The sequence below is a fragment of the Phlebotomus papatasi genome, chromosome 1 (assembly GCF_024763615.1).
Source record: "Phlebotomus papatasi isolate M1 chromosome 1, Ppap_2.1, whole genome shotgun sequence".
Taxonomy (NCBI): domain Eukaryota; kingdom Metazoa; phylum Arthropoda; class Insecta; order Diptera; family Psychodidae; genus Phlebotomus; species Phlebotomus papatasi.
This window is the reverse complement of record NC_077222.1, coordinates 18,627,514-18,642,039: the sequence shown is the minus strand read 5'-3', so window position 1 is coordinate 18,642,039 and position 14,526 is coordinate 18,627,514. Positions and strand designations below refer to the sequence as shown.

Genomic DNA, 14,526 nt, shown 5'->3' with positions numbered 1-14,526 from the left:
GCGTTTTTAATAATATTTTTCCACCCATAAAAATACGCTGAAAAAGTTCTATTAAGTTTCCTTTTTCAGAATTTTTGTGCCATTTTGTATAAAATTTTCAAAGAAAATAGAAATGCAGTCTTATGCTTTATAAGTACCTTATAATAAAAGTATTTATTTGACATCATCTATCAAAGTAATTCAGAGTTTTCGTCGAGGTTTGCGTATTTTAATTCCAACTTTGCATATTCAAAACCGAAACTTTGTAGAAGAGGTGCCAATAAAGCATCAGAGATGTGATTAAGATTAAGATGTTTGGGAATTACTGTCTCAATATGCAAAATACTTACTCCAATTCAATTTTTCCAAACTTTTTTTTACCCTGACTTCGAAGAACAGATTTTGCTTGGGAATTTCCAAATTACCCAAGCACAACCACAAAATAATTATTTAGTTAGCAATTCGTCACTTTCTCTTGCACCTTTTGCTGAATGTTCCATTGAAGTGCTCCGAAATGAACAAGTGACCAAAAATTCATGAAATCTTTCTATATAGCTCCAGCCAAATAAAGAAAGTAATGAACCCAGTTTCTAAACATACTTTTTATGCCAACGACTAATTAACACATTGTACGTTTTGGTGAGTGAGTCCGACAGATCCGTCGCCTCACTTGCCTGAGAAAATACGCACTTGAGATCAGCTGGAGTATTTTTTTTAGTTGGTCAGAACAATGATCGGTGTGATTTATTGCGTCATTGGTCCGATTGGAGACTCAATTGGCCTTCCAGCTGAGTGAATAATGCATGATCTCTGCTCTAGTTGCCTTCTTTGCGACGAATTGCTCTCTCGATCTGCTCTAATTGCCTCATGTCTTCCGCAGGTTGCGAAGACGAGCCACTTTGCCTCAAGTGTGGTCCCACGGGCTGCATGAAGTGTCCACAATTCATTGCCATCGACAGTCGCACGTGTGTCCAGGAGTGTTCCAGAGGCTACAGCCCTCAATGGTCGACACTGCCTGAATTTATGGGACAGATTTGTAGGCCAACGGGATTTGCAAGTCCAATGCTGGAGGCTACTGTGGGAATTCTTGTGGGATGCCTAGTGTGTGCGGGGATTATTGGGGCAACAGTTTACACAATACGCCGTAGGAGGAGACGAAAATGCCTCCAAGAAGCTCTAATTGACGACACCATTGAACGGGCAGAGTTCCTGAAGCAACTCGATGAGTTGCGACCCAATGCTGAGTATTTCCTGGCCATGTTGAACGATACTCGACGTCAGATCAGGAAACTCCATTTGGCTGGTGACACAACAGGAGCAACAGCGTACTGCCAAATTGTCAGGGATCTAGCCAAGATCCTTCTGCTCATCAATAAACCGGCAGATCTACTAAATGGACCGCCCCATGACTGGAATCGCCTCTCCACGTGGGCAGTCAGGGTACTGGAGAGGTATGTGAACAATTTTTGTAAATTGTAAATAAATATTTTCTTTTAAATAATAGGGGAAAAGCTTTAGGTTTCGCATATCGTCAGTTAAATCAGCATTTGTCGTAACTTCCTTTTGACAACTTTTGAGGAGACGCAATATTCAGTTCAGCTTCATTTTTCTTAAAAATGAGCCCCGAATACGATACTTTTGAGTCAAAATAATAAAAGTGGCACTAATAAACTGTAAGTTAACTCGAGAAAATTTTTATTAAATTATTTTAAAGCTCAGATATTGAGATATATTTTCGATGAAACACAATAAGATTTTATCGTAACTTCCATCGTTCATAAAGCCGTAACTTCCAATGTATGGAGATCTTGGAAGTTACGACGATTTTCAAAAATACATTATATCAATTTCAATGCTGATTAGAGAAAATTCTCTATGAAAATTTGTCGTAACTTGCCCAAAAATGGAAGTTACGACAAATTCTTATAAATTTTTCTTAATTATGGGCACTTACGATAATTTTTGTTTAAAATAATTTTTAATGGGCTTATAAAAGTTTCTTTTTCTCAAGTGCGTTTAATAAACAAAATTACGCTGATTCTAAATAAGGTAAAGTACCCTGTAGTCGGCCGGTTTCTCAACTCGGCCAGTGCGACTATTTATTCAATTTACATAAATTTGTTATAATATGGTAGTAGTAGTATATTTATTTAATCACAAAATAGGGTTCGTCCCTCTTACAATTGTGATAAAGAGAAAGAAAATTAAAATTAAATAACAAAAGTATATGGTCTTATTGATTTAACATTATAAGGTGTATTATATTATATATAACGTAAATCAGTGAAAATTTCATAGAAGTTGACTATAAAACGTTAATAAATTGGTTAAATAATTCATCTGGCCGAGTTGAGAAACCGGCCGACTAGAGGGTACTTTACCTTATGTATATATCCCAAAATCGCAAAAATGAAGTTACGACAAATGATGATTTAACTGACGATATACTCTATCTTCGAACACTTCATATATTTCCCTTATTCCTTTAATCCTAATGAATCTGATCTAATTTTTTCAGGAAATGTGTGCCTAATTTTTAGCTATTAAAACGTATTGCTATAAGTTAGGACCTTGACAGACTTACTGCTTAAGCCGAAAGACGGGTTAATGTAATTATTATCAAAGTAATGATTAGACTGCATTTCCATCAATTTCTGACCAAACCGTTTCTCGGCTTAAGTCGTAAGTGTATCGTAATACGGGCTTCAGATCTGAGTCTTAGCCATATGGCTTAGTTCCTCTAATTTTTTATCCGGCAAAATATTTGAGGAAATTGTTGCTTAGGATTGGATATTAAGGACAAATAATCCATTAACTTTTGAAAAATCATCAAAATTGTTTGTTATTAAGATTTTTGAGACCTTCAGGAACTGGGCTAAACCTCCAGTCTGAAGCCGGTATAGGGTAAGTGTGCCAAATTTCGGCATAGTTGCATATAAGCACCGAAGTCCTAAGTTTGAAATGCAATATTTTTAATTCATATTGATATTTTTTGTTACTTCCTTTTCGGGAAGTTTGTGTGGAACCTTGAAAATTAGTTTATCATCTTTTTTTTCTTTAAATCACTTCCTAAAGTATTGAAAAATTAATAATAATATGGACATTGCTTTGGGTAGTATTCCGGCCACTTTGTGTGAAATACCGGCCACCTTTATTCTGACCATCTTTTGTGACGCAACGGATAGAAAATTTCAAAACGTCAAACGGAACGAATTTAATATTTAGTTTAATACGTTAATATGACCCACAAGCCCTAAGATCTTCCGTGTAATTTTTCCTGAAGACCTGAAGAGTAGCATCTCAAATTTACGCGCAGATTCCCGTAGCAATTTGCCCTTCCTGAACACTTCCAAGGCCTTTTCCACATCATCCTTTTCATGGAAGCGATGTTTTTTTTTTCTCTGGACATTGTAGAACTCAGAAATTGAAAAAAAAAACACAAAATGAATAAGAAATTTAGGAAAGCAAAACATGTTGCCGGAATAGACAACACTACCTCACCGAAGAGACGCTCACAAAGTATATACTTTTTTACGCGAAATACAGGATCCAGCTGGGAAATTTCACCCGAAATTTAAAGATTGATTAACTATTAACATAAACAGAAACAATCTTTAATGAAAACTAATCAATTTTCATGAAAAACACCGAAGGAAACCCTTTTGCACTTCACCACAAATCAGAAGACTGCTAGAAACACAATCGATCTGTCACATTTTTTTAAAGACTCTTTCCACACTTTGTTTTTACAACGCAATTTAAATTCAAATTATACCTAAAATTTAACGGTCTTTGTGTTAATACATTCTAAAATTAATAAATATTTGAAAGCAAAATGAATTCATTGACTATTCGAAGATTACATACATAATTTTAATTAATTTATTTCCATGGTCGAAATTACACTCAAAGTGGCCGAAATTATAAGCTGGCCGAGATTTGGCACACTTCCCCTAAGTCGTAAATGTATTAAGGAATATGGACAAAAATATGAAGTGTCGAAGCTTCAGAAGAGAAGAAAATAACTTCAAGTTATTTTCTTAGTAAAGTAAAATTAACAATTTTAAAGTGTTTATTGCTGCTTAATTTGTACTTCTACTTCTTCCTTCTAAAAAAATACTGCTTAAATGGTTATTTCAGCCAAATTGATTAGCATAATGAAGTCTGGGTAATTTTTGCGAAATAGCACAAAAGCATGATGAAGAAATTACATTGGGAAATTAACGCTTTCGTACTGATTGATATGTAATAGCTTCTAAGAAGTAATCACTCAAGAAGAGAATTATGGGGAAAACGGATAAAATTAAATTGCAAGTTTCATGCAAAAGTTCTGCTGATGAGAAATGAGCGTTGAAGAATTCTCCAAACCCTTTTTTTTCCAAAAGGCAAATCGGTTCCATTTGAGTGAGAGATGAAATTAGCACAAGAAGCGGCAGATATTAAGAAGATTAATCTGGATTTTCAATCTTCCCAGTCAGATTTTATCCCCTCACTCCTTGGTTTCTCTCAGTTAGAATAATTTAGAGACAGAGCACGAGCTTTCGTGATGATATAAAAGCAAATTTATAACCCTTTTGTTGTTGTTGCCGCATTTGAAATGCTAATTTCCTGCAAAATAATGCTTAATTCCGTATTCAATTTAATTGATTTAATATTCGAAGCCTGCGTTATATAGTTGAATAAATGTTGATTCTATGGTTTTCCAGGTACAAACCACAAATTGCCCAGTTGATTGACTTCCTGCAGAGTCCAGCAGCTGATCCCAGACTTGCCTCGTGCCAGCATCATACATTCAAGTCTACCACAACAACCTCAACCACCACCGCCAGTGAATCCCCAAATATGCAGTTGCAGCATTTTGGCTCACTGATAAGTCTCCATGACTTGGATGACATTCAGGGGGCTGGAGATACCTTTGGGAGCAATTTTAACAGCCTCAAACGTAGCTCAGACATCACTGGCAGCTCACTGTGGCTCGAGGATGAATTCTTCAAGTTGGGACTGAGGCCACAGGATGAGATAACGACTGAATTGTGACGTTCTTGGGCGATATCGCACATGGGACCAAAAAGTGCAACATTTCTTTGTAATATACAAATCGTGAAGCACCCTTCACACAAACTCTAGTCAATAGTTCTATTTTAATAATTTGTACACTGTCTTATAAGTTTAATGTAGATTAATATGCAATATAATGAAAAATTGCTATACAACAAAATTATTAATTAATTTGTCGCTTTGCTGATGGTTATTCTGGTTGGATAGCAAAAATATTGAGTTGGAACATTGACGAAAATTGATTTGTTTTGATGAATTTGAAGGTAAGGGAGATGCCCATGTTTCATACGATCCCAAGCTTCGTAGTTACTGAATTCTTCTCACGTTTCTGAATAAATGTTTCAATTAAATTTCTAAAAAAAAAAATGAGTGCGATGAGGCACATTTATTGAGAAACCCACGAAAAATTAGTCATTACGAAGCTTGGGATCGTACGAAACGTGGGCACTTTCCCATACAGAAATAAATAGGTCCAAGTTTGAATAGTTGATGGCATCATAGGAAGAGCATCAGGGATGTTTTTGGAACATGATAATAGGGTCATTTCAAAACTGAAGAAACTAATAATAAAAAAAAAACAAGAAACAAAAGATTAAATTCAGGAAAAATTAGACTCAATTTGACAATAAGGAAAACCGGAAGTCGTCGGGAAGTGACAATCACTCAGGGAAACACATCAACTATCTCCAGAGCTTTTGGCTCGGTCTCCAAGCCTTCATCAGTGGTCAAGTCTTGCAATCTTTCTTTGAGACTCGTTCAGGATTTTGGTCAGGATTATAACAGGGCATAAGAGGGAACGGGGGCACTATTCTTACACTTTTCTTTTACAATTTTTGTAATATTTGGCACAATTTTCGGATCTTCTTGATTAAGATTTTTAATATTTAAAATCGCTGCAACTTTTAGAATAATTAACTTCCCGGTGTAATATTCACAGGGAAGGTAAAGGATGTCAAGGAGTACCCGAAAAGCGAAAAACACAAATTTATCAAAAAATTGACTTATTCGACTTCTATTTTGACAAGTCGATTTCATGAAATCAAAATTCACGTCCCATTCTTTCTCAAAAGATTTGCATAAGTCTGTCTATACTAATCTTTAACTCTCAAAATTGGACTGAATTAAATTTAATTTGGTGTGATGTTCAAAAAAAGTAGAAGAGTACGAAAGAGTAGGATAGACGTATAGAAAGCTGTCAAGAAAAAAAGAATGTGAATTTTGACTTTATGAGATTTTCTTGATCTAAAAGGTGTGCCAGAGCTATCAGAAATTTAAATGTAAAAGAATTTGAAGCTTATCAAGTATTCTCAAGTCTATCAACTTAATTTTAACCCTTTAAGGACGAGAAACTTTCCGCTGAGCGAAATTCAATGAAATAAATTTTCCCTCGATATTTTAGCCTAAATAACAGATTTATGGTTAGAAAAAAAATTTCCTATCCCTAAAAGTACTGGAAAACTTTGAGTCATATATGACCCAATCGTCCATAAAGGTAAAAAAGCACAAAATTTTCCAGACGGCTAGTTTACTCGCTTGCTCTGTTATTTTTGGAGGATAAATAACTTGAATATATTTGTAATAATAAAAAAAAATTTAGAGTACGAGTAAAAATTAAAACGATCAAAAATTAATTTTAAAAAAAACTCATTCAATTTTTGGTCTCAAAGACTCTTGAAGACTGGTACACAAAAACAATAATTTTTATGAAAAAATGTATTATTAACTTCATTTTTAATTTTTATGATATTCATCGAAACAATTGCGAGTACTGGTAACACAGAGATAAATGTCGCATGCCTCACAAATACAATTGGTCTTTTCTGATAGCACCATGTGCTGTGCACCTAAGTTTTCTTCGAAACATGTTTGATGGTAATGGGTAGGTGCAATGTTGCTTGTTTCTGGGAATTTCAGACGTACAGTTGCACAATGCTGTGAATCCGGGAGTTCTTCCGGAGTTGATGCGTTCTCGAAGAAGACTTCAAAGTCCACTTTATCCACGTCTTGTTCCAAATATATTATGTCGCTTTCGTTCAGGACAAGATTGTCGGCATCATCGCTATCTTCCGGGCATAATATGTGGATGATTTCGGGTTCATTGATCATGAATTTTTTTTTTCCATTTTTGAAGTCATCCACAAGAGTAAAAAGTTATGAATTTACAACATATACGCAGAAATATCTTATAAATTATTAAAATATTACCTTCTTCAGTCAGTATTGCACTGGGAAATCTCAGCTAATTGATATATAATATCACACAATATTACATGAATAGTTAACTATTTTGTGCACACATAAACAAAAACATGAAACAGTCTAGCCTCAAATCTTCGAAAATCCACTAGAGACAGATTCGGTGTTTTTTACCTTTAGGGACGATTGGGTCAAATATGACCCATGAAAATTATGAAGCTTTCCTGAAAATACCAATAAATAATAATTTTTACTTTGTTAAGAAATATTATGTATAGTTATTACAATTTCTAGTCCCAAAAGAATTTCGCTTAAAAAAAATTAGAAATATTAAAATTGAAACACGAATGTGAAAATTCGTCATTTTTGAGCTTAAATATTTTTTATATAGCAAATAGCTGGAGATTTGCAAATCCTAGATTCCTACATCTTTCTATTTTGTGATTAGGTACAAGCATTAGAAAGAAAGAAATTCAGGTAGTCAGGAAAAATTATTTTCTCTATGGGCCACGGGTTACCCAATCGTCCTTAAAGGGTTAAACTCAGTGAGTTACAATAATTTTATAAAATGAAAGAATTGCCTGAAAGAAAATTACTTTATTATTAAATATTCTTCCATGTAATTCTCTAAAGTCAATAATATCATCTTTAAATCTTCAGGGAAGGGAATAATTCTACAAAGAAAGTTAACACATTTTGAAAGTGTTATTTCAACAGTGAATAAAATATTGTATTTTCTTGGTTTTAACTCTTTTCAAGTCTTCCAGTCTGATTTTTCAGTAAACAAATTTGCCTAAATTGCTACATAAAGAACTACGATAGAACTCCAATAGAAAGGGAAGACTGGGGCAAAATGTATCAAAGCAAAAATTTAAATATTCTATATTTTTCAAAACAGAAGACACTTAGGTTTGAAATTTTTTAATATGACCTTCATGAACCTTCTGACACGTTAATAGGTTTAAAGGGATTCAAACAAGGATAATGGAAAAGAAAAAAAATAATAATGAAATTTTGAGTCTTATTGGAATACAGAAAATATCAACACACAAAAAAGCTCACTTGAAAGATTGCAAAAGCTATAATATTAAACGTTGATAAGAGCTTTTCTCGATAATTAAAAGCTAAATGTTACTGATGGTATTAGGTGAGATTCTTAACAATCTCACCTACTATAATCCTAACAAAATTTCATGTCGTCCGATCGACCTCAAATTTGGCCAAAATGTGTTTCAGCACTTCCTGATCACGAATATATATGTGGCTAATTTACGTTCCCGGCCGGCCGGCCGGCCGGCCGCTCTTTGGAGCTTAATGGCTCCTAAACTAAAAAAGATATCGACTTGCGGTTTTCGGCAAAGGTTATATATCGGGTGAAAATTGCAACTTGGTGCATAGACCCCCCACCCCCCACCCCTCCTTCCGCCATTTTGAAGACCTCCCTTTTTTTGTTTTCTCAATAGCTCCGCCCCTATGGCATTCAGCGGACTCAATTTTTAGTATGTTATAGCTGGGCCTTAGAGCTTTCCATCAATACCAAACTTAAGGTCCCCTGACCCCCCTGACCCGAGCTATAAGGGTCCAAAAAAAATTTCTTAAAATGGTCATAACTCCGGTTCTAATTGTCAGAATTTAAAAAGTGAGGGCTTTTTGGAAAGCTCTCGTGAAATGCCACTTCTCCTTCTAACATCGCAAGTTCATAAAACCACCGCTAGGGGCGCTTTTTTTAAAAAGAAAATTTTTAAATCTTAAAAGTTAAATAACTCAAAAATTCCATTGTGCATCGGGCTGAAATTTTAGTATGTTGTAGCCGTTGATTATACCTATCAAACAAAAAAAACCTTAAGTCGATCCATAACCCCTGACCCGAGCTATAAGGGGTCAAAGTTCGAACATTGACCGGCCTCTATCTCCGGTTCTAATTAACATAGCGACATAAATTTTACCTTTTTGGTTTCGTCTCGATGAGCACTTTCAGATGGAAGTTCAAAAAGTCACCACAGGTGGCGCTGTGATAGCGTCAAAATTCATCGAAATTCAAAGTCATTTTTCTCAAAAACGGCATTGTGCAAGTTAATGAAATTTTAGTACGTTGTAGTCCAGTCTAAGACGTTTCCAAAATGGTGCGTATGCGCGCTGTGGTTTCAATAGAACCGGAGATATGAGGGGTCAAAGTTCACAAAATTCAAAAAATCATATCTCCGGTTCTATGTGACCGATTTTGATAAATGAAGGCTTAAACGAAAGACCTCACCAAATGCTACAACTTTCTAGAATATTTGAACTTCGTGGGACCAACACCAGGGGCGCCACAGTCGAAAAACCAATTTCAATATCACATAACCTCAATTATCTCGACTGTCGCTGAACCGATTTTGATGATTACTTCAACATAATTGTAGAGCACATTTGTCTCTACATTTCGTCCATACATCATTTTCCGCTCAGACTACGCTATCACTCCGATTTTGCCGTTTAAGTGTGAAAAAATTGATTTTTCCCATAATAACGCTTTGAAATCACTCAGATGCCAATTTGACTGCCTCTACTCCACCAAGACACTTAAAATAGGGTTTTAAATGGAAAGTCCCGCAAAATACAACAATTCTTTGATTTAGTTGAAGTTCAACAAATGAACACTTGGGGCACTCTGGATGAAAAAACGAGTTAAGAAACAAAAAACCTCGCTTATCTTGGCTTCTGAGTAATCAATGAGTTCAAGTTCTACGGCAAAATTATAGAGAACATTCTGGTCTACATTTCACCCATATAACACTTTTCTGTCAGTTCATCCAAATCCTTGACATTTTGGTTCAAATACAAAACTTGTATAATTTCACGAATTTGATTCAAGATAACTGAATGGCGTCTCCCTACTTCAGCATCAAATCGAATTTGCATGCACTCCGAGTTAGCTCACGTTAAGAATCTCACCTACATAAGCCGGTTAGGATTATCTGTCCCTTTTATTGTATTACGAATTTAATTCCAAGTTTTCAATATTTTTTTATAGATTTAAAAGGATTTCATGACCATCCTTAAGATTAAAGAAAATTTTAAGACATTCGACAGTTCCATTATTATAGCTTAGTTATGGTAAAGTTTGTTTCGTTTTGGCTTAGAAATCTAAAATTTTATCACTTAAATAATAGAAATCGTGGAACCTGTTTACGAAATAAACTAAAAAACATGGTTTTGGATGGGAAGGAAAAGAGTGGGGGGAAAATAAAAAATCGTAATAATATGGTCCTTGCGTTGACTTATGGAGGGGAGGGGGTCCTCCGAAGATCGGAAGTTCGTATTTCTTACCGTTTGACCTGTAATTGGGTAATAATTTTAGAGACAGAAAAAAAATAATATTTAAAAAAGAAGGATCGTTTAGGGGTACTTTACCGATTCATTACCGATTGCGACGGATACAGCTGTGTTAGAAATTTTAAGACCTTTCCAAAAAATCCAAATTTAACACTAAACCTACCGACCGTTTTTGGTCATTTATGCTAGCGCGCTCGGTCAAATAACAGACTGCGGTAGGGTCACCGAGAGAAATCCGAAAAAGTTAAGCGAACATTTCGGAAATATTCATTTTACCCTGCAGTATTGATCCAAAATCGGTGTAAATATTACCCTTTTTAGGTGTATCAGGGGTTAAAGGTACCCTTTTTCATGTTAATTTTACCCTTAAAAAGGTGTAAAATTAACATTAAAAAATGTTGATATACTTTTACACCTAAAAAGTGTTAAAGTTCTGAAGAAAAAATGTTAATCGCACTCTCTTTTTTCCCAGTGTAGAATACCCAACAATTTTTTCTTGGAAAAAATTAAAATTTTAACATTGAAAAATATCCTACATGCATATTTTAAGAAGTCCATAAAGTTTGTTAGTGACATTACACCGTTTAAATATGTGTTAATTTTAAAAAGTTTTTAAACTGGCCAATTAAACCGCATCTTGATAGACTTAGTCTTAATCAGATTACACAAAAAATAGGCCCTCGAAAGTAGTTAAACTTTAACCTTCGAAAATTCAAGATGGCGATTTTTTAAAGGTCATAAGTACGTTTGGACGAAATATTCATCTGGAACACTACCAAAACATATCCAAAAATAAAAGAAATCGTAGGTACTGTTTTTTAAATAAAACGAAAAACATGGTTTTGATGGAATTTTTAGGGGGTTGAGGTAGAAACGAAAAAAAGGAACGCCTTATATCTGTTACCGTTTAAGCTCCAGAATGTTGACAAGTTGAAATCCGCTTAATTGTATAACTGCTCTCTCTTTGAGTTTGAGCAGTAAAAATTCAAGATCTTATTAAGAGAACACGAATCAACTTTATACGGCCGAATTAAATAATACTTGAGACCTATAGATTTATTTCAGAATTAAAGGAATAACTACACTGAGAGGAATCCGAAAAAGTTAAAATAACATTCCGGAAATATTAATTTTACCCTGCAATATTGATCCGAAATAGGTGTAAATATTACCCTTTTTAGGTGTATTGGGGGTTTAAGTTATCCTTTTTCATGTTAATTTTACCCTTAAAAAGGTGTAAAATTAACATAAAAAAAATATTGATATATTTTTACACCTAAAAAATGTTAAAGTTATGAGGAAAAAAAGTTAATCGCACCCTCTTTTTTCTCAGTGTATACACAATGTGCTTTAACTAAGTTAACTATAAACTTTAACTTTGAAAGCTCGTTAATGATGATTCTGCTGAAATACAATCGGGTCTTATTGGAAAATTCAGAACGTTTTGAATCACTTGAATTTCACCGATTGAATTTGCCGAATGGTTTAATAAATAGGGAAAATATCAGAAATGCCATAAAGCTAGGGGAAAACGCGCTACCTTCGGACGATTTATACTTCGCACAAATCATTTTTTTTCAATTTGTTATAAATGAATTTGACTCATTATAATATTATATTTTAATAGAAAGTTAAATGCCTCAAATTTTCATAAAAGAGCTATGTTTATTCCACTATTGTTTATTCCTGTAATCTCCACTATTGATTTATACTCCCTCGCTACAAATACCTCTTTCATTACAACTTTTATTCTACAGAGAGCTTTAAAAAAGACACAAGGGTTTCCCGAGAATTACATGAAATTACGAACAAAATGCTGATGGTGCTCAGAGAATTTTTGCATAAAGTAATTACGCTATTATACATATGGGATCCTACATATGCATTATTTACAGACCAGAAGATTGTAGGTGGAAAGAGAAACAGCCAAAAGCTTTTTGAAAATGAAAAGCCATAGTAATACATCATAGAAGATTTTCTCCATACGCTTTTTACCATTTCCATTCACGAAGAACAACAGTCCCTATTACATTGATATGAATTATATCTAGGAAAATTGGAAAGTATATTATGAATATTTTGACGCAAACAATCATCATAAAATTAGAAGGATTTCAACAGGAATGATTTACAAATCAGAGAGGAAAAATTCATGAAAATTTATTTAGTATTTTATATTGGATATTATTTTTTCTTAAAATTGATTCACGATGGTGAAAATTGCTAAATGTTTCAAAGTCGGTAGTTGATAGCCTGTTGGTAGTACATCAAAGAAAAACAATATTCTGGAGCGAAATATGTAGCATCATTTATTTGCTACACCACCATTCCATTTCCGCAGAATCCTCTTTTCCATTGTACACCTTCGATTGCAGGTTCGATGCATAAATTGAAATTCCACTAAAAGCTGTTATATATACCTTTAAACTGACAATGGTATACTTCTTTCAAAGGTATACTCTAACTCTGTTTACAATTTTTAACAAAAAGAGATGCATTATCTTTTGCGATAAAAAGGCAACAAATAGCAGCAAAATAAAATGGTTTTCTTATCTCATAATTGTAAATGGAAATGTAGCAGAAAAGTGAATTAAAAGCTCTTTCTCATACTTTTTAAAACAACTCTTACTGCACAACTTGCTTTTACTCTCAAGCACTCAATTTACGTACCAACAGAAAATTTTGTTAATTGCATTGTTTGTTCTAGAGAAGCTTTATACGGGCGAAATGAGCAATTTTCTGTAGTTGTTTTCCATAGCACAAAATATTCCCACATCACTGGAGCTAAAATATATCAACCCCCTCCGCAGAAGCTCCTACATAAATCAATCTGACTGCAGAAGAACATCTTATATAAGTTCAAACTCAGTATGTGAATAATAAACTTCTACGTGAACGATATCTCCATTAAATATGCATAGAAAATATAAGATACTATTCAGAAGTGCATTTTCATTGATTGACATAGTGAAAATATGGAAATCTGAGTGCATTAAAAAACAATAAAATTATTACTTAAAGATGGAAAGTTATGTTATTAAGATTATAAGAAAAAAATAAAATAAGTTTTGTAGGAAAAACATTTTCTGCTAAGCAAATTAAGTGTTGAAATGGAGTATGGAGTTCGAGAAAGTTGCAAAACTTTTAGTTGGAATTTTATTGGGAAAGTTATTTTGATTTTAAAAATGATTATAGAGGGAAATTGGAAATTTCAATCTGAAAAACTTTAGAAATTTTCCCATATTTTTAATCTATTAATGAAATCGTTCTCTGGTTTTAACCTTTTGAGGACGGGTTAAAAACAAATTATTTTTGTGATATCTGTTCATAAACTGAAATTAGGACCTTTCAAGCTTCGCATAAATTCTAGCTTGGAACTCGAACACTTCATCATTTTCCAATATTCCTTTAAAGAATTTCACGTATTTCTTCAGAAAATATGAGACTTTAGACTAGCTATTGAAATATATTGCCAAAGGTAAGTCAAATTCATTAAATAAGATACGTAAAATGTTGAGGTTCTTCTTTAAATCGATCGGGAGACCGCAGCAACATAATTTTCATTAACATCCCCAAACAACATTCAGTCGCGAGAAAAAACCTCTAAATTCTTTTTGAAATAGGGGAAAGGCTCATAATTTTGTCCAGTTTCTTATTTTGGACACTAAAAATAAATTGATTAAAATGATGGATTTTTATTCCAATATTTGATGAATAATGAATTCTATCCAAATATTTGTTCTTTTTGGAAGATTTTAACACTAAATACGTTAATTTTTAAATATTAATTTGTATTTATAAATACAAATATATTATAAATAAAAAAAAAATATTTTGAATAATAATTTGAGTTAAAATTGCTTTGTTGAAAATTCAATGTGAGCAATTGCTTACGAGAAATATGACAGAACTTCGTGTTTACTTCAGTCTTATTTAGCTTTGGTGAAGTACTAACAATGTTTTTTCGTTTTTTTTTTG

At 33.5% G+C, this 14,526-nt stretch overlaps 1 protein-coding gene across 1 annotated transcript in view; it reads left to right on the top strand.

Moving 5' to 3' along the window:
* LOC129798099 (uncharacterized) overlaps positions 1–5,197 on the top strand; it is a 48,078-nt gene extending 42,881 nt beyond the window's left edge. Inside the window, exons 2-3 of the mRNA XM_055841069.1 lie at positions 860–1,430; positions 4,686–5,197. Coding sequence (XP_055697044.1) covers positions 860–1,430; positions 4,686–5,016 — 902 coding nt within the window. The 3' untranslated portion in view covers positions 5,017–5,197. The remainder of the gene's footprint in view (positions 1–859; positions 1,431–4,685) is intronic.
* Positions 5,198–14,526: the final 9,329 nt, after the last annotated feature.